This window comes from Mustela nivalis (assembly GCF_964662115.1).
Source record: "Mustela nivalis genome assembly, chromosome: 8".
NCBI classification, from domain to species: Eukaryota; Metazoa; Chordata; class Mammalia; order Carnivora; family Mustelidae; genus Mustela; species Mustela nivalis.
In genome coordinates this window covers 118,186,586-118,206,749 of record NC_139027.1, presented here as the reverse complement: position 1 = coordinate 118,206,749, position 20,164 = coordinate 118,186,586, and the positions used below count along the sequence as shown (strand labels likewise).

General features: G+C 38.5%; 1 protein-coding gene across 2 annotated transcripts; it reads left to right on the top strand.

The window, feature by feature from the left end:
- Positions 1 to 13,805: 13,805 nt before the first annotated feature.
- On the top strand, positions 13,806 to 16,096 carry DEFB129 (defensin beta 129; the record flags this gene model as incomplete). 2 transcript variants are annotated; one of them, XM_082743825.1, is made up of 2 exons in its annotated part: positions 13,806 to 13,863; positions 15,594 to 16,096. In XM_082743825.1, 2 exons carry the CDS (start codon positions 13,806 to 13,808, stop codon positions 16,079 to 16,081), a joined length of 546 nt encoding a protein of 181 aa, XP_082599951.1. In that variant the 3' UTR covers positions 16,082 to 16,096. The 2 variants fall into 2 exon arrangements, 1 of the variants encoding a protein (XP_082599951.1); XR_014315056.1 differs by lacking the exon at positions 13,806 to 13,863 and adding an exon at positions 15,133 to 15,250 and having other exon boundaries at positions 15,594 to 15,671.
- Between the last annotated feature and the right edge of the window lie 4,068 nt (positions 16,097 to 20,164).

The window sequence follows — 20,164 nt, the reverse complement described above, 5'->3', positions numbered from 1 at the left end:
ACAACATGCAGCCCTGCCCAATTGCAGGCCACAGCCAGTAGCCCCAGCCAACTATGAAGCACAGCCTGCAACTTCACTTAAAACATAAAGTGAAATTAACTTCACTTAACATAAAATCCAGCTAGAAGCATCATTTCACAAAGTACAAATTACAACTACAGAACCCAGCCAGTGGGTGGGAGCCCAGCCAGCAGCATTACCAAAGCTCACAGCACAAGCAGAAGCTCCATCCAACCAAAGACCCTAGAGCAAGCCCCACCTGCCAGTGAAAGTATGAGCTAACCCATCCAGAACCCAGGGCTGAACTGAGTCTTGAAGGTCTTTCCATCCAAACTGAACCTGTATAGACAAAAAGAGATGACAGCTTCCTCAGATGCTTAGACACCAATACAAGGATACAAGATCACAAAGAATCAGGGAAACATGACACCCCTAAGAAAACTAAGATTCCAATGACTGATCCTTAAAAATAGAGATACGTGAACTGACTGACAAAGGATTCAGAATAATCCTCTTACAGAAGTTCAGTGAACTACAAGAAAACATAGACAACTAAACAAAACTAGGAAAACAATACTTAAAATAAGTTTTAAAAAATCACTTTTAAAAAATTCCTAGAGGCACCTGAGTTGTTCAGATGGTTAAGCGTCCAGCTCTTGATTTCAGCTCAGGCAATGATCTCTGGGTTGTGAGATCAAGCTCAGCATCAGACTCCCACACCGGGTGTGGAACGTGCTTAAGATTCTCTCTCTCCCTCTCTCCCTTTGTCACTCCCCACTCCAAAACACCCTAGAGCTGAAGTATTTCATGACTGACCAAAGGCACGATCCATGACTAAGTAATTGATAAAGAAAACTTCATTAAAATTAAAAACTTCTGCCCTGCAAAAGACAATGTCAGGAACATGAGAAAACAAGCCACAGATTGGGGAAAAATATTTCCAAAAGACACATCTGATAAAGAACTGTTATCCAAAATATACAAAGAGTTATTAAAACTAAATAATAAAAAAATAAACGACCCAAGTAAAAAAATGGGCAAAGACTTTAGCAGACATTTCAACAAAGATACACAGATGACAAATAAGCATGTGAAAAGATGTTACACGTCGTCAGGGAAATTGAAGTTAAAACAACAGCGAGATATCATTACACACCTATTAGAATGGCCAAAATCCGAGCACGGACAACACCAAATACTAATGAGGATGTGGAACAAAAGGAAACCTCATTCATTGCTGGTGGGGATGCAAAATGGCACAGCCAATTTGAAAGACAGCTTGGTGGTTTCTCACAAATTTAAACATACTCTTACTTATGATTCAGCAATTGTGCTTCCTCACAAAGGTAACCCCTACTTCCCCAAAGTTCAGTTATACCACTTAACTTGTACAAAAGACTTCTGATTGAATCATCAAACTAAAAAGCTCCTACTCAAAAAAGGAAACAATCAATGGAGTGAAGAGGCAATCTATGGAATAGGAGTAAATATTTGCGAACCACGTAATTGGATAAGAACAGTATCCATTAATACTGTTTCTACTAGGGGCGCCTGGGTGGCTCAGTGGGTTAAGCCGCTGCCTTTGGCTCAGGTCATGATCTCAGGGTCCTGGGATCGAGTCCCGCATCAGGCTCCTCCTCTCTCTGCCTGCCTCTCTGCCTACTTGCGATCTCTCTCTGTCAAATAAACAAATAAAATCTTAAAAAAAAAAAAAAATACTGTTTCCACTAACCAAAAGAAATCTTTAGAGGATTCTTACTTTTACAAAAAAAGGCAAAAAAGTGAAAATAGCTTTCAGCATTTGTTTTGCAGCAAGCTGTTAGAGAGGCGGCATGCACCCTGAGCAACGATGGCAATGCTGCCAAGCCCCTTCTCCCACATCTACAGTCAGCCTCTCAGCATCTCAGCATCAAGCTGCCAGAGCTTTAAACTGGATCCATGAGCATCTGTGCTTTACCTCAATTTCTTCTGCGCATTCATTGACAAGACGTGTCTAAAGATCTCAGAAACGCCTAAGAAAAGTTACTTCTAAGGTCTGGGAACACCCTCAAATTTTTCCATATAAATTAATGATAATTGGGGCACCTGGGTGGCTCAGGGGCTTAAAGCCTCTGCCTTCGGCTTGGGTCATGATCTCAAAGTCCTGGGATCAAGCCCCGCATTGAGATCTCTGCTCAGCAGGGAGCCTACTTCCTCCTCTCTCTCTGCCTGCCTCTCTGCCTACTTGTGATCTCTGTCTGTGTCAAATAAATAAACAAAATCCTTAAAAAAAATTAATGATAACTATCTCTTCACTTTACACCGTTTCATCTCACAAAAGGTTTCATAGAAATGCTCCAGTTTTGGAGACTAGGGGAAAACTGTGTTTACCTAAAGGAATTGAAAACTTATGCCCACACAAAAACCTGCATGTGGAAGTTTAAAGCAGCTTTATTCATAATTGCCAAAATGTGGAAACAACCAAGATATACTTTAGAAGGTAAAGGGATAACAACTGTGATATATCCTGACAATGGAATATTATTCTGTGCCAAAAAGAAATGAGCTCTTAAGCCATGAGCAGATACAGAGGAAACTTACATGCATATGACTCAGTGAAAGAAGCCAATTTCAGAAAGACACAAACTGCAAGATTACAACTGTATGACATTTGTTAAAAGGAAAAAACTATGGAAACAAAAAGATTAGTGCTGTAGGGATTGGGATGGGGGGACGGATGAGTAGGTGGAGCATAGTTAAGTATTTAAGGCAGTAAAATTATTCTATGATACTAGAATGATGAATCCATGTCAATACATTTGCCTAAACTCATAGAAAATATAACACCAAGAATAAACCGTAATGTAAACTATGGACTTTTGGTGATTATTATATACTAACTGTAGCAAGTAAAGCACTCTGTCAGAGTTTGTTGATAATGGTGGAGACTATGCACATGCAGGGGCAGGGAGTATATGACAGATCTCTGGATCTCCCCACCCCCAATAATTTTGCAATGAACCTAAAATTTAATTTAAAAAAATAAAGTCTTAGGGTCCCTGGATGTTTCAATTGGTTACATATCCAGCTCTTGATTTCGGCTCAGGTCATGATCTACAGGTCAGGAGATCAAGCCCCACATCAGGCCCCATACTCAGCATGAGTCTGCTTGAGATTCTTTCTTCCTCTCCCACTGCCCCTTCTGCTCATCCTCTCTCTTTCTCAATCTCTCTCTCTAATGAATAAATGAATGAATGAATGAATGAATGAATTTATAAATCTTTAAAAAAAAAAAAAAAAAGAAGGGGAAGAGTGGAGAGGAGCAAACAATTGCCAAAATATCAAACTAAAAAGCTCCTACTCAAGGAAACAACCAATAGAGTAAAAGGCAATCTATAAAATAGGAATGAATATTTTTGAACCATGTATCTGATAGAAAATTGATATCCAAAATATTAAAGGAGCTCCTACAACTCAGTACCAAAAAAAAAAAAAAAAATTAACCTGATTTTTAAAAATGGGTAAAAGACCTTAATAGAAATTTCTTCAAAAATATACAAATGGCCGAGAAGTATAAGAAAAGGGTGCTTGACAACACAATCATTAGAGAAACAAATGCAAATTAAAACCACAATGAGATTATCACCTTGTGCCTCTTAGGATGTCTATTATCAATAAAAGAAAGTTAACAAGTATTGGCAAGGATATGCAAAACCTTTGGAACCTTTGTACATGTTGGGAATGTGAATTGAGTCACTATAGAAAACAGTATGGAGATTCCTCAAAAAATTAAAAATAGAACTACCATAATTATCTACCAATCCTATTCCTGGATATATATCTAACGGAAGTGAAATCACTGTCTCAAAGAGATATCTGTATTCATATTCACTGCATATTATTCACAATAGCCAATGCATGGAGTAATCTAAATGCCCATTGATGAATGAATGGCTAAGAAAATATGGTATTTATATATACTAGAATATCGTTCACTCTTAATATTAAAGGAAATCCTTCCATTTGTGACAACATGGGTGAATCTGGAAGACATTATGCTAAGTGAAATAAGCCAGACATAGAACAGATGCTACCTGATCCTACTGAAATAAGGAATCCACATTAATCAATCACAAAAACAGAGTGTAAAATGGTGGTCACCAGGGACTGGAGGGAAGATGAAATGGGAGAAATTTTGGTCAGAGTGTACAAAGTTTCAGTTATGCAAACACAAGTACTGTATAGCACAATGAACATAGTTAACAATACTACAATGTACACTTAAAAATTTACTAAAACAGGGGCACCTGAGTAGCGCAGTGGGTTAAGCCTCTGCCTTTGGCTCAGGTCATGATCTCAGGGTCCTGGATGGAGCTCTACATCAGGCTTTTTGCTCAGCAGGAAGCCTGCCTCCCCCACACCCCTACCTGCCTGTCTCTCCCTGTCAAATAAATAAATAAAATCTTTTTTTAAAAATTTACTAAACCAGTATTTATTATGTTTTTAGTGTTCTTATCACTAAATAAATTTAAAAATAGATTTTAGGGGCACCTGGATGGCTCAGTTGGAGGACTGTGTGATTCGTGATCTCAGGATCTTGAGTTCATGCCCCGTGGTGGGTGTAGAGATTACTTAAATAAATAAAACTTTTTAAAAAATAAATAAAAAGTAATTTAAATTAATTAAAAATAATAAAAAATAGATTTTAAATGATAAAATACTAAATGTTCAAATGTAAAAATATAGATTTAAATGTAAGAAGATTTTAAATAACTTTTGGAGGTCATACATGGTTATGACATGATGTTGATTGTGGTGATGGTTTCATAGGTGTATACCTACCTATCTCCAAACTCATCAAATTGCATACATTAAGTTTATACACATTTTGTATGCCAATAATATCCCAATATAATGTTTTTTTTAAAGAGCCATTTTCAGATAAAGGAAAACCAGCATACCTGCTCTAAAAAAAATGCTGACGAAATTTCTTCCCAAAAAAGGTGGTGGGTGGGAGGGTGAAACAGGGGAAACTGGAACTTCAACAATGAAGGAAGAGCAACAGAAATGGTAAATATTCTGGTAAATATAATAGACTAGTCTTTACTCTCTTAAGAGCTTTAAGATATGTATAGAGTAAAGATATGTATATGAGTAAAGACTAGTCTTTAAGAGCTAATAGACTAGTCTTTACTCTCTTAAGAGCTTTAAGATATGTATAGCAACAGAGAACAATGACTATAACATGTCTCAGGGGGCTTTTATTATACATAAATGTAACACATATGACAACCTAAAGAGGGTAGTATAATGGGACTTATATAGTGGTAAGAATACTACATTCCACTTGAAATGATAAAATATTAATTCTATGTAGATTATGAAAAGATAAGTTTATACATTGTAATCCCTGGAGAAATCACCAAAATACTCTATGGTCAAAAAAAACTTAAAAATTTAAAGAGATACTAGAAACGTGTTCAAATAATCTAAAAGAAGGCAGGAAAGGTGAAATAGAGAGATTAAAAAAACAGAGAACAAACAGAAAACAAATACTAAAACAGTGGGCCAAAATCCAAATTTACTGATAATCATAGTAAAGGATTTAAAAACATAAATTAAAAAATAGATGGACTTTTTCACTAGATAATTAGTGACCCATAAAAGATCCAAGGCTTATTTTAGTATTTTTTAATTGTCATAAAGCAGACATGCTCCTTCCATAGTCACACTGAATCTACAGCTACGTACAGAACAATTTCTGCAGGAGCCTGGGACTAGCTGAATAACTCCTACACATTGGACAAATGGACCTACACACTGAAGTAGGTAGGAGAAGCTCAGACACAATCTCCCTATAAATGCCGCCCGCCCCCCAGCATGGTAGGCATCTATTTTACCACACATCCTGGGGACTACTGAAATACTCTCCAGAGACTGGAGCTGGTGAGTGCCATATTTATGTTATCCCTCTGCTTCTCTTCAGCTCACCCATATCCCCCAGAAAAGAGCTTGTATAGCATCTGCCCCCCCAGTTTTTGCTGCTGCTGCCCAGCGGACACCTCTAGACTGCCTGCCTCTAGCTGCCAGCAGGACTTACACTTACAGATCCCACAGGACAAGAAGAGAGAAAGAATTCTTAACCTACTACCAACACCAAGGCAGAGAAGACAGGCAACAGACTGAGGTGCCCAGTCTCCCTGTGAAAGGGCTCTATTAGCTTCAGAGCTGCAGCTAAGAAGCAAGTATCTAATTAAACACACATCTAAGAACCAACAGTAATCCTCTCCAGAGACCTCAAGAGAAAGGCACTTATCTTTGCTCTCTCCCTCCGCCGCTATAGAATAAATACCATTATTGCCAAGAGGGGAGTTTATACACATGAATTGTGCCTTGTTTTTACAACTGGTGCCCCAGTTTTTGTGGCTGCCACCCAGGGGACAATTCTTGATTGCCTGGCTCTGATGACCAGCAGGGCTTGTATCCATGGGCCCCATGGGATTGCAACAAATGGAGAGACAGTTCTTGGCTAGCTACCAACCCCACAGAGCACAATGCAGAGACAGCAAACTGAAACACATGCCCAGTCTTTCTGTGAAAGAAGCTTATTTCTTATCTTGGAACTTCTGGTTTGGAAAACATCTAGAGGTTTACTGAGGTGCTCTTTGGGGATAGGCTGGTGGCCTCGATCTTTTTACTTTGCCTCTGCCTCATTCTGGGTCACAAGTATCTCCAAGGGAGAAGCTTGTGTACTCACGGTGCACCCAGATTTTTGCAGCTGCCACACAGGGGACATCTCCTATCACCTGGCTCTGGCAGTCAGTGGGGCTTGTGCTCACAAGGCCTGCAGCACTGTTACAAAGGAAGAATTCTTAGCCTGTTACACCCTCTCTCCTAAAGGGCCCAGCATAGTGACAACAGACTGAAATGCATCCCCAGTCTTTCTGTGAAAAAGGCCTATTAGCTTCCTTCACAGCAATAGCCTGGAGATAGGCTTCGAATTAAACACACATCTAGGGGGCAACAGCAATCCTCACCGGAGACAGGAAGACCAGCAGGTACTATCTTCATATTCTCCCTCTGACCTGCCCCAGGTTATCAGTGTCTCAAGGAGCTTGTGTATATACATCTGTGCCACAGATTTTATGTTTGCCACCCAGAGAACACATCTCTTGAGAGCCTGGCTCTGGTGGCTGGTGAGGCTTGTGTTCACAGGTTCAGTGAGATGGTAGCAAAAAAAAAATAATAATAATAAAATAAAAGAATAGCTTTCAAATGGCCAATCACCAGCCCAGTACAGAGGGAGCAGACAGGAATGCCCATCTCCCAGTCTTCTCCTAGAAAAAGTATACTCAGATATTTTAAAAGCTGCTGCTTGAGAATCAGGCTTCCAATCAGCCTGAACCTAAGTGCTAACTGAGATCCTTCCCTTTGGAACACTAACAGGTCTTGTCACACCTCAGCTATTGGTAGCCACTAAAAATAAAGTAACCTGCTTGGACAATCATGATGATTTGAGAGTCAAAGCAAGGGTAGGTTTGAACAATAAGGATCATCTCTTACACGAGGCAAATCCTTCAAGACTGGGAGAGGCGGGTGTTTTATCTAAAGCAAAGAAACCAACACACAGAGTCAAGGAAAATGAAGGAACAGAGGAATATGTTCCAAACAAAGGAAGAGCATAAAACTTCAGGAAAAAGATCTTAGTAAAACACAGATAAGTGATTTACCAGATAATGAGTTCAAAATAATGGTCATAAAGTTGCTCACCAAGCTCAGAAGAAGACTAGATGAACAAAGTGAGAATTCCACCAAAGAAATAAAAAATATTAAAAATCACAGAGTAAAAGTCACAGAGTTGAAGAATATAATAACTGAAAAATACAATAGAGGGTCTGACAACAGACTAGATGCAGTGAAAGAAAGGATCAGTGACCACAAAGGACAGCAGAAACTCACCCAATCAGAACAGCAAAAAGAAAAAAGAATGAAAAATAAAGAAGAAAGCTTAAGGGACTTATGAGATAATATCAGGCGGACCAACATTCACATTATAAGGGTGTCAGAGAAGATAAAGACAAAAGGACAGAAAATTTATTTGAAGAAATAATGACTGAATATTTCCCTAACCCTGGGAAGGAAACAGACATCCAGATCCAGGCAGCCCAGGGAGTTCCAAAATATATGAACCCACAGAGACCCACACCAGGCACATTATAATTAAAGTTTCAAAATGTAAAGACAAGAAGAGAATCTTAAAAGCAGCAGAAGAAAATAACTTGTTATCCACAAGGACTCACCATAAGACTATGAGCAGATTTTTTTAACAGAAACTACAAACCAGAGTAAAGAGGCACAACATTTGTAAGACACTGAAAGACAAACTGCCAGCTGAGACTACTCTACCTGGCAAAATTGTCCTTCAGATTTAATGGAAATATAGAGTTTTCTAGATAAGCAAAATCTAAAGGATTCATCACAAGTAGACCACCCTTACAAGAAATGCTAAAGGGACTTCTTTAAGCTGAAATGAAAGGGAACTAATTAGTAACAGGAAAACATGAAAGTATAAATTTCACTGGTAAAAGTAAATATATAGTAAAATTCAGAACAATGTAATGTAAAGGTGATGGGTCAATTACTTATAAAGCTATATGAAGGTTAAAAAAACAAAGGTAGTAAAGTAACATAACCATAATAATTTGTTAATGGATACACAAAATAAAAAATATAAATTGTGACATCAAAAAAAACAGATAGGAAGGGGAGAGAAATTGTAGAGTCTTAGAATGCATTTGAGGACGCTTGGGTGGCTCAGTCATTAAGCATTGGCCTTCAGCCTTTGGCTCAGGTCATGATCCCAGGGTCCTGGGACTGAGCCTCACATCCGGCTCCCTACTCTGCAGGAAACATGCTTCTCCCTCCACCCACTCCCCCTGCTTGTGTTCCAGCTCTGTCTCTCTCTCTGCAAATTAATAAATAAAATCTTTTTTAAAAATGCTTTTGGGGGGACGCCTGGGTGGCTCAGTTGGTTAAGCAGCTGCCTTCGGCTCAGGTCTTGATCCCAGCGTCCTGGGATTGAGTCCCACATCGGGCTCCTTGCTCTGCGGGGAGCCTGCTTCTCCCTCTGCCTCTGCCTGCCATTCTGTCTGCCTGTGCTCGCTCTCTCCCCCTCTCTCTCTCTGATAAATAAATAAAATCTTAAAAAAAAAATGCTTTTGGGGGTGCCTGGGTGGCTCAGTGGGTTAAAGCCTCTGCCTTCAGCTCAGGTCACGATCTCAGGGTCCTGGGATCACGCCCCACATCAGGCTCTCGGCTCAGCAGGGAGCCTGCTTCCCCCTCTCTCTCTGCCTGCCTCTCTGCCTACTTGTGATCTCTCTCTCTCTGTTAACTAAATAAATAAAATCTTTTTTAAAAATGCTTTTGAATTTAAACTGTTATCAATTTAAATTGGCTGTTTTCAGATATTTTATGTAAGCTTTCATGGTAACCATGAACTAAAAACCTACAATAGATACATAAAAGATTAAGAGAAAGGAATCTAAGCATAACACTATAGAAAATCATCAAATCACAAAGGAAGAGAACAAAAGGAAAGGAATCAAGGAGTAACAAAACATTCAGAAAACAATTAACATAAAGCGCATGTCTACTGTGCTCACTTCGACAGCACATATACTAAAAAAGTGCATGCCTACTAATAATTACTTTAAATGTAAATGGACTTAATTCTCCAATCTAAAGACATAAAGTGGCTGAATGGATGCAACAATTAGACCCAACTAAATGCTACCTACAATGGACTCAATTCAGATGTAAATAAACATACTGGTTGAAAATGAAGGGATGAAAAAGAATACTTCATACTAATGGAAACCAAAGGAAAACTGGAACAGCTACACTTAGAAAAAATACACTCGAAGGCTAAAACAGTAAGAGACAAAGAAAGTAACTATATAAGATGAAGGAGTGATCCAACAAGATGACATAACGTTTCTAAATGTCTATGCACCCAACATAGCAGCACCTAATAGATAAAGCAAATGCTAACAGACTTCAAAGGAGAAATTGCAATACAATAATAGTAGGAGACTAATAAGTCACCTTCATCAATGAATAGATAATCTATATTAAAGATCAATAAGGAAACATAAGGGTCAAACCAGACATTAGACCAGACAGATTTAATATACATGTGCTGAACATTTCATCCAAAATCAACACACTATACATTCTTCTCAAACATATATAGAACATTCTCCAGGATAGATCATATGTTAGGCCACAAAATAAGTCTTAGTAAACTTAAGAAAACTGAAATTATATCAAACATCTTTTCTTTTTTTTAAGATTTTATCTATTTATTTATTTTTATTTTAGAGAAAGAGTAGAGAATGTAAGCAGAGAGAGAGGGAAAGAGAAACAAGTAGACATTCAGCAGAATGTAGAGCCTGACACAGGTCCAATCTTACACCCCAAGATCATGATCTGAGCTGAAATCAAGGGTCAGTCACTTAACGAACTCAGTCATCCCAGCTGAGACCCCCTCAAACATCTTTTCTGACTGTAATTGTATAGAAACTAGAAATTAATTACATGAAGAAAACTGGAAAATTCACAAGTAAGTATAGCTTAACCAACATGCTACTGAAAAACCAATGGGCCAAGTAAGAAATAAAAAGAGAAATAAAAAAATGCCTTGAGACAAATGAAAAGGAAAATACAACATACCAAAACATATGGGATGCTGCAAAGCAGTCCTAAAAGGAAAAATCATAATGATACAAGATTATCTTAAGAAACAAGAAAAGACAGGGCACATGGGTGGCTCAGTGGGTTAAGCTTCTGCCTTCAGCTCAAGTCATGATCTCAGGGTCCTGGGATAGAGCTCTGCATCGGGCTCTCTGCTCAGCAGGGAGCCTGCTTCCCGCCCCCCTCTCTGCCTGCCTCTCTGCCTACTTGTGGTCTCTCTCTCTGTGTCAAATAAATAAATGAAATCTTAAAAAAAAAAAAAAAGAAACAAGAAAAGTCTCAAATAAACAACCTAAGTTTACAATTCAGGGAAATAGAAAAGAAAATAACAAAGATTAGAGTAATTAAGAATTAGAGATTAGAGAAATAAGAATTAAAATAAGAATTAATTAGAGAAATAAGAATTTAAAAAATATAGAATAGATCAAAGAAATTAAGAGCTGTTTTTTGGAAACGATAATTTGTTTATGGACAAATCTTCTCACCAAGAAAAAAAGAGATTTAAATAAAATCAGAAATGGAAGAGATGTTATAACTAAAACCAAAGAAATTAGTCTGACACCAAAAGCAAAGGCAATAAAAGTAAAAATAAATAAATGGGACTACATTAAACTAAAAAGCTTCTGCACAGCAAAGGAAACCATCAACAAAAGGAAAAAGCAATCTACCAAATGGGAGAAAATACTTGAAAATCATATATCTGAGAGGATTTAATATCCAAAATATACAAAGAACTCATACAACTCAACAAAAACAAATGTGATTAACAAATGGGTAGAGAATCTGAATATATATTTTCCTAAAGAAGATGTACAAAGGGCCAGGAAGTTCATTAAAAGGTGCTCAATATCACTAATTATCAGGGAGATGCAAATCAAAATCACAATGAAATATCACCGCACACCTGTTAGAATGGCTATTATCAAAGAGACAAGAAATAACAAGTGTTGGTGAGGATATGGAAAAAACAAGGCCCTTGTGTACTTTTGGTGGGAATGCTAATCGAGGCAACTGCTATGGAAAATGGCATGGAGATTCTTCAAAAAATTACAAACAGATCTATCACATGATCCAGAAATTCCACTTCTGGGTACTCTTCTGAAAAAAAAAACAAAAACATTAACTCAAAAACATAGAGATTATGCTGAGTGAAATAAGTCAAACAGAGTGAGTCAATTATCATATGGTTTTTGCTTATGTGTGGAGCATAAGAAATAACACGGAGGACATGGGGAGATGGAGAGGAGAAGGGAGTTGGGGGAAATTGGAGGGGGAGACGAACCACGAGAGACTGTGGACTCTGAAAAGCAATCTGAGGTTTTGGAGGGGCCGGGAATGGGAGGTTGGGTGAGCCTGGTGGTGGGTATTATGGAGGGTATGTATTGCATGGAGCCCTGGGTGTGGTGCATAAACAATGAATTCTGGAACACTGAAAATAAATTTTAAAAATAAAATTTTTTTTAAAATGCATGCATCCCCAAATTCATTACACCATTATTTACGATAGCAAGATATAAAAGCAATGTTTAGTGTCCATTGATGAATGAAGGACGAAGAAATATAATATATATAACAGAATACTATTTGGCCATTAGAAGGAAAACAGTGCCATTTGCAACAAAATGGATGGACACTGAGGATATGCTAAGTGAATTAAGTCAGACAAAGACAAAAACCACATGATCTCACTTATATGTAGCATCAAAATAAAAGATGAACTCACAGAGAACAGACTGGTGGTTGCCAAGGTACAGAGGAGGAGCGAGTGGGTAAAACAGGTAAAGATCGTCAAATGGTACAAATATCCAGTTACAAAATCATTAAGTCCAGGGGTGTAATGCACTGCATGGTAACTATAGTTAATAATGCTGAATTTTATATTTGAAAGTTGCTAGAGAGTATTAAAAGTGTGGTGATGGGTGTTAACTAGACTTACAAACATAATCATTTCACAGTTTACACACATATCAAATCATTTGTTGTACACTTGAAACAAATATGTGTCAGTTATATCTCAATAAAAAAAGAAGTTAAAGTTATGCCAGGAGCTGCCTCCAACAAACTCATTCAGCATGCATGCACTGAGCTCTAATGTTGATCCAGTGCCCCTACTAAACAGTGGAGATTGCTTAGACAGAGACAATCTTCCAAAACTTGATGGTTATAGCAATTTCTATGCTTCTGACTCTCCCATGTTAAGTGCCTTGGGCATAATTAGCTGACAAATAGAAAAACAAATATATTATTCTTGCCATGCTCACTTATTGCACTCTTGGGTATTTACCCCAAAGATACAGATGTAGTGTAAAGAAGGGCCATCTGTACCCCAATGTTTATAGCAGCAATAGCCACGGTCACCAAACTGTGGAAAGAACCAAGATGCCCTTCAACGGACAAATGGATAAAGAAGATGTGGTCCATATACACTATGGAGTATTATGCCTCCGTCAGAAAGGACGAATACCCAACTTTTGTAGCAACATGGACGGGACTGAAAGAGATTATGCTGAGTGAAATAAGTCAAGCAGAGAGAGTCAATTATCATATGGTTTCACTTATTTGTGGAGCATAACAAATAGCATGGAGGACATGGGGAGTTAGAGAGGAGAAGGGAGTTGGGGTAAATTGGAAGGGGAGGTGAACCATGAGAGACTATGGACTCTGAAAAACAATCTGAAGGTTTTGAAGGGGCAGGGGGTGGGAAGTCGGGGTACCAGGTGGTGGGTATTATAGAGGGCACGGATTGCATGGAGCACTGGGTGTGGTGAAAAAATAATGAATACTGTTATGCTGAAAGTAAAAAATAAATTTAAAAAAAAAAGAAGGGATGCAAAAGGCTTACACTTTCTTTCACATCTTATATGTCTTATGTTTCCCCCAAGATCAAGAGCAGGGAATGTATTGCATAGAAGTGTTCAGGAAAGGCTGTTCTCAGACAGCATCAGTGAAAACACAACTGCTAGGAGCTTTGGCTGCACTTCACTGCTTATGGCCTAAGGCCATGAAGAGGCCAATAAAGGCTGGAGCTCAAGAACACCAACCCAGATCCAAGGCTTCCTCTCTGGCACCCAGCCATGAAGCTCCTTTTTCCTATCTTTGCCAGCCTCATGCTACAGTACCAGGTGAACACAGGTAATATGGAATCCTGCGTTTTTGAAGGGGTCGGTGTTAGGAAGCAGGGATGTGGCTGTCCATGACAATAGGAACCCAAGTAATGTTGAAAAGAGGAGATGCCCAAACTGATGGCTGAAGAGTTTAACTATTGCCTCAGTCATGCACCATCCCCCATGCATCCCATAAGCCCCAACCACCCTAGACTCTGTCTGATGGGGATACACAGGGAATTACAGAGAAAGCAGGATGTTTTCTGTGTATTCAGAAACTATCCAACATATAAAGGCTGCTTTCCTGCTGTCTATATCATTATCATCTGGGACTCAGCCAAATCTATCTCATTTCTGCTCTATTTCTAGTTTAAATCATCTTTTGAAGCAAACGTTCATATTTGTTTATACCTTGGTATAACAAGGAGGAAGTCCTTACCCTTGTGCTAAAAAAAATCTCCTCTAAGGATCCAGGAAATAGGTCTATGTTCTCCCTCACAACTTTTTCAGATTTTTACAGAGTTTCATCCTTCTTCTCAGGGTTTGTCTTCTTGGAAACCCCCAAATCACTCATCAGGGCATCTAGGAATACATTTTGGCAAAAGCCTGAAGCAGATGATTGGTCACTGTTTTTTTTAGAAAGAATAGAGAGGCAAATTCTGAGAATTTGTTTCAGAACAGAAGAATCACCCTGATATTTAGAATAACTGACAATGGGTCAGGGAAGGGAAAGTGAAAGAGTCAATATATTTCTAATGTTTTTATCTTGGGACCTTAAGAGAAGAGCAGTAACATAAGCAATTATGGCTGTGTCATCTTGGGTAAAGTCTCTTAGCCACTTTGAGCCCCTAATTCCACATGGGTGTAGCAGTTTAATCAATGTAGCTGCTTGAAATATAAGAATTTTACTATTTTGTCTCTGGAGAGAAATGAAATTAAAATGTATGTGAATATTAGGTCCTATATAAGCTTCTTGCTATTCACGGGAAATCAGTTGTTAAGATTACAGAGTGAGGGAGAACTTTCTTGATTCAGAAAAAAAGGTGAGGCACTGGGATGAAAAAAAATTCAGCAGATGCACACGAAGTACTAAAAATGAGCAGAGAATCTGGAGCTGTAGATAACCATGTGGGAGTTACCTTGATAGAGATGAGGCTAAGGCTGTGATGATAAATAAGGCCTCTGAGGAACAGAATGTCCAGAGAGACTACAAAAGATAGAACACCATGCCCCAGGAACCACAGGTCAAGCGGTTGTCAAGGAAAGTGAAGTCATGGACCACTAGGTTTGGCAAGAAGTCAGCACTGCTGAAAATCCTACTGATCCCTTTTGAAAGTCTTCCTTGGATTAGTTTTATGACAAGCTTTGTTCTTGTTGGTATTTTCTAGGATCATGAAGAGAGATAGTGATGCTCTGTAAGTGTCTAAGGGTCTAAGCTGTAGGTCTAAAATCTTATCCTGAAGAAAAAAAAAGTGTTCCTTTTCTCCTTTCCTCTATGTGCTCTAGATTTTTAAAGTTACTCAATGAGGGGGACTAGAGAGATTTATTTTGGGTTTTAGGGGTGTACAGATCCACCCCTTTGGATTTTAGGGGTATACAGAGACTTTCTTGGCCATCCAGGTGCTTCCATCAACATCCCTAAACACTGCACTTATCATTAATAAACATCCTCTTATTCTATGCCTCACCCTTCAGCAGTCTTAACATCATATATAGTTAGTAACCTTAGCCCAATAGTTTTCTCTTTTCTTTGTGCAGAGTACTTTGGCTTGAGAAGATGTTTAATGGGTTTTGGAAGATGCAAAGACCACTGTGGTGTGGATGAAAAAGAGATACAGAAATGCAAGAAGAAAAAATGCTGTATTGGACCAAAAGTGGTTCAAATGATAAAAAACTACATGCAAAATGAAATGTCCCACACACTTGGAGAGAGCTACCAAGAACACCTACAAACTACCAAGAATTTTGATGCTGAGATACAAACAAAAAATAAGATTTTACCTCTTCTCCCCCAAATCATGAGCATCAACCATTTTGCCAACATCAACACCCTCATCATTCCAAACACCACCAATGTAAACTCTGCCATCACCAGCCCTGTGTTCTCAGGAAAGATTTCATATACTGCTATTTCTACCAAGAGAGACACCAAAGAAAGCAGAAACTTAGCTGCTGACTTCCCACCACCAGCACCACCACCCTTAGACACTACCAACGACATGACTGGAGCTGGAGGAAGCAGATGAGCAGGGATGTGGGCCTTTCCCTTAAAACACCAAGTTCTTCTCTTCTTTGCTAGCTGTAACATGAAACACAGATCTGTTTCCTCTGTCATCAGTCATTCAATAAATACTATTTAAGCACTTATAGTTTATATAATGTTATCATTCTTACAGAAACATCACAGAGGAGGTGGAACTGGAGAGGAATGGAACTTTAGTTTGCATGTCCAAGAAAAAGCAAGCACCAGGAATGGTGAGGGTAGCATTGAATTTGGCTCATGGATAGCTCAGATTAGGGCTCTAACAAGGGTTTATGGTTCTCATAAGATGTGCTTTCCTTGCGGTAACAGGGGGAAAAAAAAAGAGAGAGAGACATTATTTTTTTCACAGATTTTGTAGAAAAGTCCCAAATACAAAAACAGAATGTGGGGGGTTAAGGGGGGGCAAGTCTACCTTCCCCACTAACCCAAGAGCTTAACCTAGTTCATGGAGCCACTTAAGGTAAAAATATAGGGGAAAAGTGGAAGGGAAGAGCAATAAAGGAGAAGCATACGATTTCTATCTCCAGCCCAAGCACTTCCCAAGGCACAACAGGCAATAGGCAAAGTGGTGCTTCCAAAAGATACATAATGCAGACCACAGATGCAAATCATATAGGTCATTTTGAATTTTCTAATAGCTACATTTAAAAAAGTAAAACTAGATGAAACAAATATTAATAATAAATTTTATTTGATGCAATAAATCTAAAATATTATCATTTCAACATATAATCAAATAAAAGATATTTGAGTTTTTTGCATTCTGTTTTTGCACTAAGTTTTTGCAATCTCACATGTATATTATAGCACATTTCAATTCATACTGGCCACAGTTCAAGTGCTCAATAGTCCCATGTAGCCAGTGGCGACTATACTGGACAGCATCAAGTTAGAGACTTTCAAGCATCTACTGAACTGTTAGGTGAAGGAGATGATGCTAATCAAAAGCCAGCCATGTTTCTAAGGGCTGTGGTATAGAATGTATCCATATATGAGCATCTGTTAATCATTCACAAAACAGAAATGTAAACATGGCATTATATCCCAGAATCTACTTTCTTCTATCCCACATCACACTTCTTTTATTGCCCAAATTAAAACAGCACAGACCCCTATTCCACTTTTTGAGCATGTTCCTCTCTACTACCCAGTACCTCCCTCAATTTAGAGACTACCTTTCCTTAACCTACTGATTCTTTACTACACTGTCACTCTAACCAAGGCAAAGATTTTCCTACAATCTTTTTAAAATATGTTCCTGCAGACATTTCTCCAAAGAAGACACACACAAATGGCCAACAGACACATGAAAAATGCTCCACATCACTCAGCATCAGGGAAATACAAATCAAAACCACAGTGAGATACCACCTCACACCAGTCAAAATAGCTAAAATTAACAAGTCAGGAAATGACAGATGTTGGCAAGGATCTTTTGGTGGGAATGCAAACTGGTGCAACCACTCTGGAAAACTGCATGGAGGTTCCTCAAAAGTTGAAAATAGAGCTACCCTACAACCCAGCAATTGCACTACTGAGTATTTACCCCAAAGATACAAATGTAATGATCTGAATGGGCACCTGCACCACAATGTTTATAGCAGCAATGTCCACAATAGCCAAACTATGGAAAGAGTCTAGCTTTATATCAACAGATGAATGGATAAAGATGATGTTACACACACACACACACACACACACACACACACTGGAATATTACTTGGCCATCAAAAAGAACAAAATCTTGCCATTTGCAATGCTGTCGATGGAACCAGAGGGTATCACACCAAGCAAAGTCAGAGAAAGACAAATACCATAAGATTTCACTCATATGTGGAACTTAGGAAACAAAACAGATGAACATAGAGTAAGGGAAGGAAGAATAAAATAAGATGGAAACAGAGAGGGAGAAAAACCACAAGAGACTCTTTAGGAAATAAACAGGGTTGCTAGAGAAGAGGTGGGTGGGGTAAAAAGCAACTAGGTGATGAGCATTGAGGAAGACACTTGATGGAATGAGCACTGGGTGTTTTACGCAACTGACAAATCTCTAAATTCTACGTCTGAAACTAATAATACAGTATATGTTAATTATATTGAATTTAAATGAAAAAAAATGTTTAAATAAATACAAAATAAGGGGCACCTGGATGGCTTAGTCTTTACACATCTGCCTTCAGCTCAAGTCATGATAAGCCCTGTATCAGGCTCCCTGCTCCGTGAGATGCCTGCTTCTACCTCTCCCACTCCCCCTGCTTGTATTCCCTCTCTCCCAGTCTCTCTCTGTCAAATAAATAAAATCTTTAAAGATGATAGATAGATAGATAGATGATAGAAAGAATAATAAAAAGTAAAAATAAAACATGTTCCTGGAAGTTTTTGTATAACACAAAAGAGTTGCCATATGAAGAATAATTTCAACTCTTGCTAAACATGTGTTCCCCTGAAGAAGCCCAAATATCTTACAGACATGAGATTCCCTCCCTGCTACACTACTTGCCAAACTCTTGAATATCCAGCTTACCTTCCAACAGCTGGGAGTGCCCTCTTCGTTGTCTACCCTCTGAAAGAAAAGAAATTTCTTTCCTGTCTAAATGTAAGGCCTTCTTCTGAGTCCTATCATGGAACTTACCCTTCTTCTCAGGATGAGTAATACTGGGGAATATCCTTCTCAGCAAGCTAAGAAGGAAACTACAGCAGAAATCAAGTCTGCCAATACCATGATCTTAAACTCCAGTTTCCAGAACTGTGAGAAAGTGAGAAATACATGTGAGAATGTGAGAAAATACATTTCTGTTGTTGAAGCCACCCAAACTGTGGTATTTTGTTATAGCAGCCCAAGCAGACTGATACAGCCCATAAAAGAGATGATACACTTTTCCTCCTCCTTTCTGAGCTCTAAGTAAAAAGACATAGGAACCACAGGTGTCTCTGAGAATACCCTGAGCTTTTGTTCTGGGTTTATCAGTCACTGACTTTGGACAAGGCTAAACAACCTTACTAGGATTTTTATACTCAAACCCAAGATATTAGTTTATTAAAATGGTGGTCAGATGTGACTGTTAATTATGAGAATAAAACTCACAGAACACAGAGGAAGGCAACAAGCATAGAACGATTACTTAATTGTTGTCAAATAATTTGGATTTTTGCACAAACACTGGGTTTGAGTTTACTAATAATTTGAGTTGACTAATAAATCAAATATTGCTATGCAGAGGAGGCAAGTCTGTTTGTGCTCAGTGTCCCTGTACATACTTTGCAAGCCATGAGTCTGACTTCTAATTCCAGCATAGTAGTTGAGTGGATCACAGCAGTTACCATTGCTGCTGGAACAGCTGCAATTGGTTATCTAGCTTACAAAAGATTTTGTGTTACAGATCATTGCAGCAAATCAATGGTAAGCTTTCGCATCCAGAAAGACAGTCCCAAGACAGTACATGCTTTTGACAAGGAGGATTTGGGAGATAAAACTGTACATTGCTATTACTAAAGTTCTGAAAAGCTTCTGTGATAGGGCCCCCACACAAAACATAACAGAGGCTGGAAACAACACAAGACCTCTCTAATCATCAGGAAAAAAAGAAACTGAAACAGATTTGATGTTGCAAACTGACTTGTCATGCTATTCCTGAATGCTTAATTAACATGACCACCACTACTGTCTAAGTCAACTTCCCTGTATTCTTTGAAAACTGCAACTTTCACATCACAGCATTTGCCTTATGTAAAACATTGTGGTACATATTTGCTTTTTCACAAAAGTAAGGAAAAAGACAGAATAGAGAGCCCTGAAATGGACCTGCAAATCTATGGTCAACTAATCTTCGACAAAGCAGGAAATAACATCCAATGGAAAAAAGACAGTCTCTTCAACAAATTGTGTTGGGGAAATCAGACCGCCACATGCAGAAGAATGAAACTGGACCATATCCTTAAACCACACACAAAAATAGACTCAAAATGGATGAAAGACCCCAATGTGGGACAGGAATCCATCAAAATTTATGAGGAGAACACAGGCAGATACCTCTTCAACCTCTGCCACAGCAACTTCTTCCTAGAA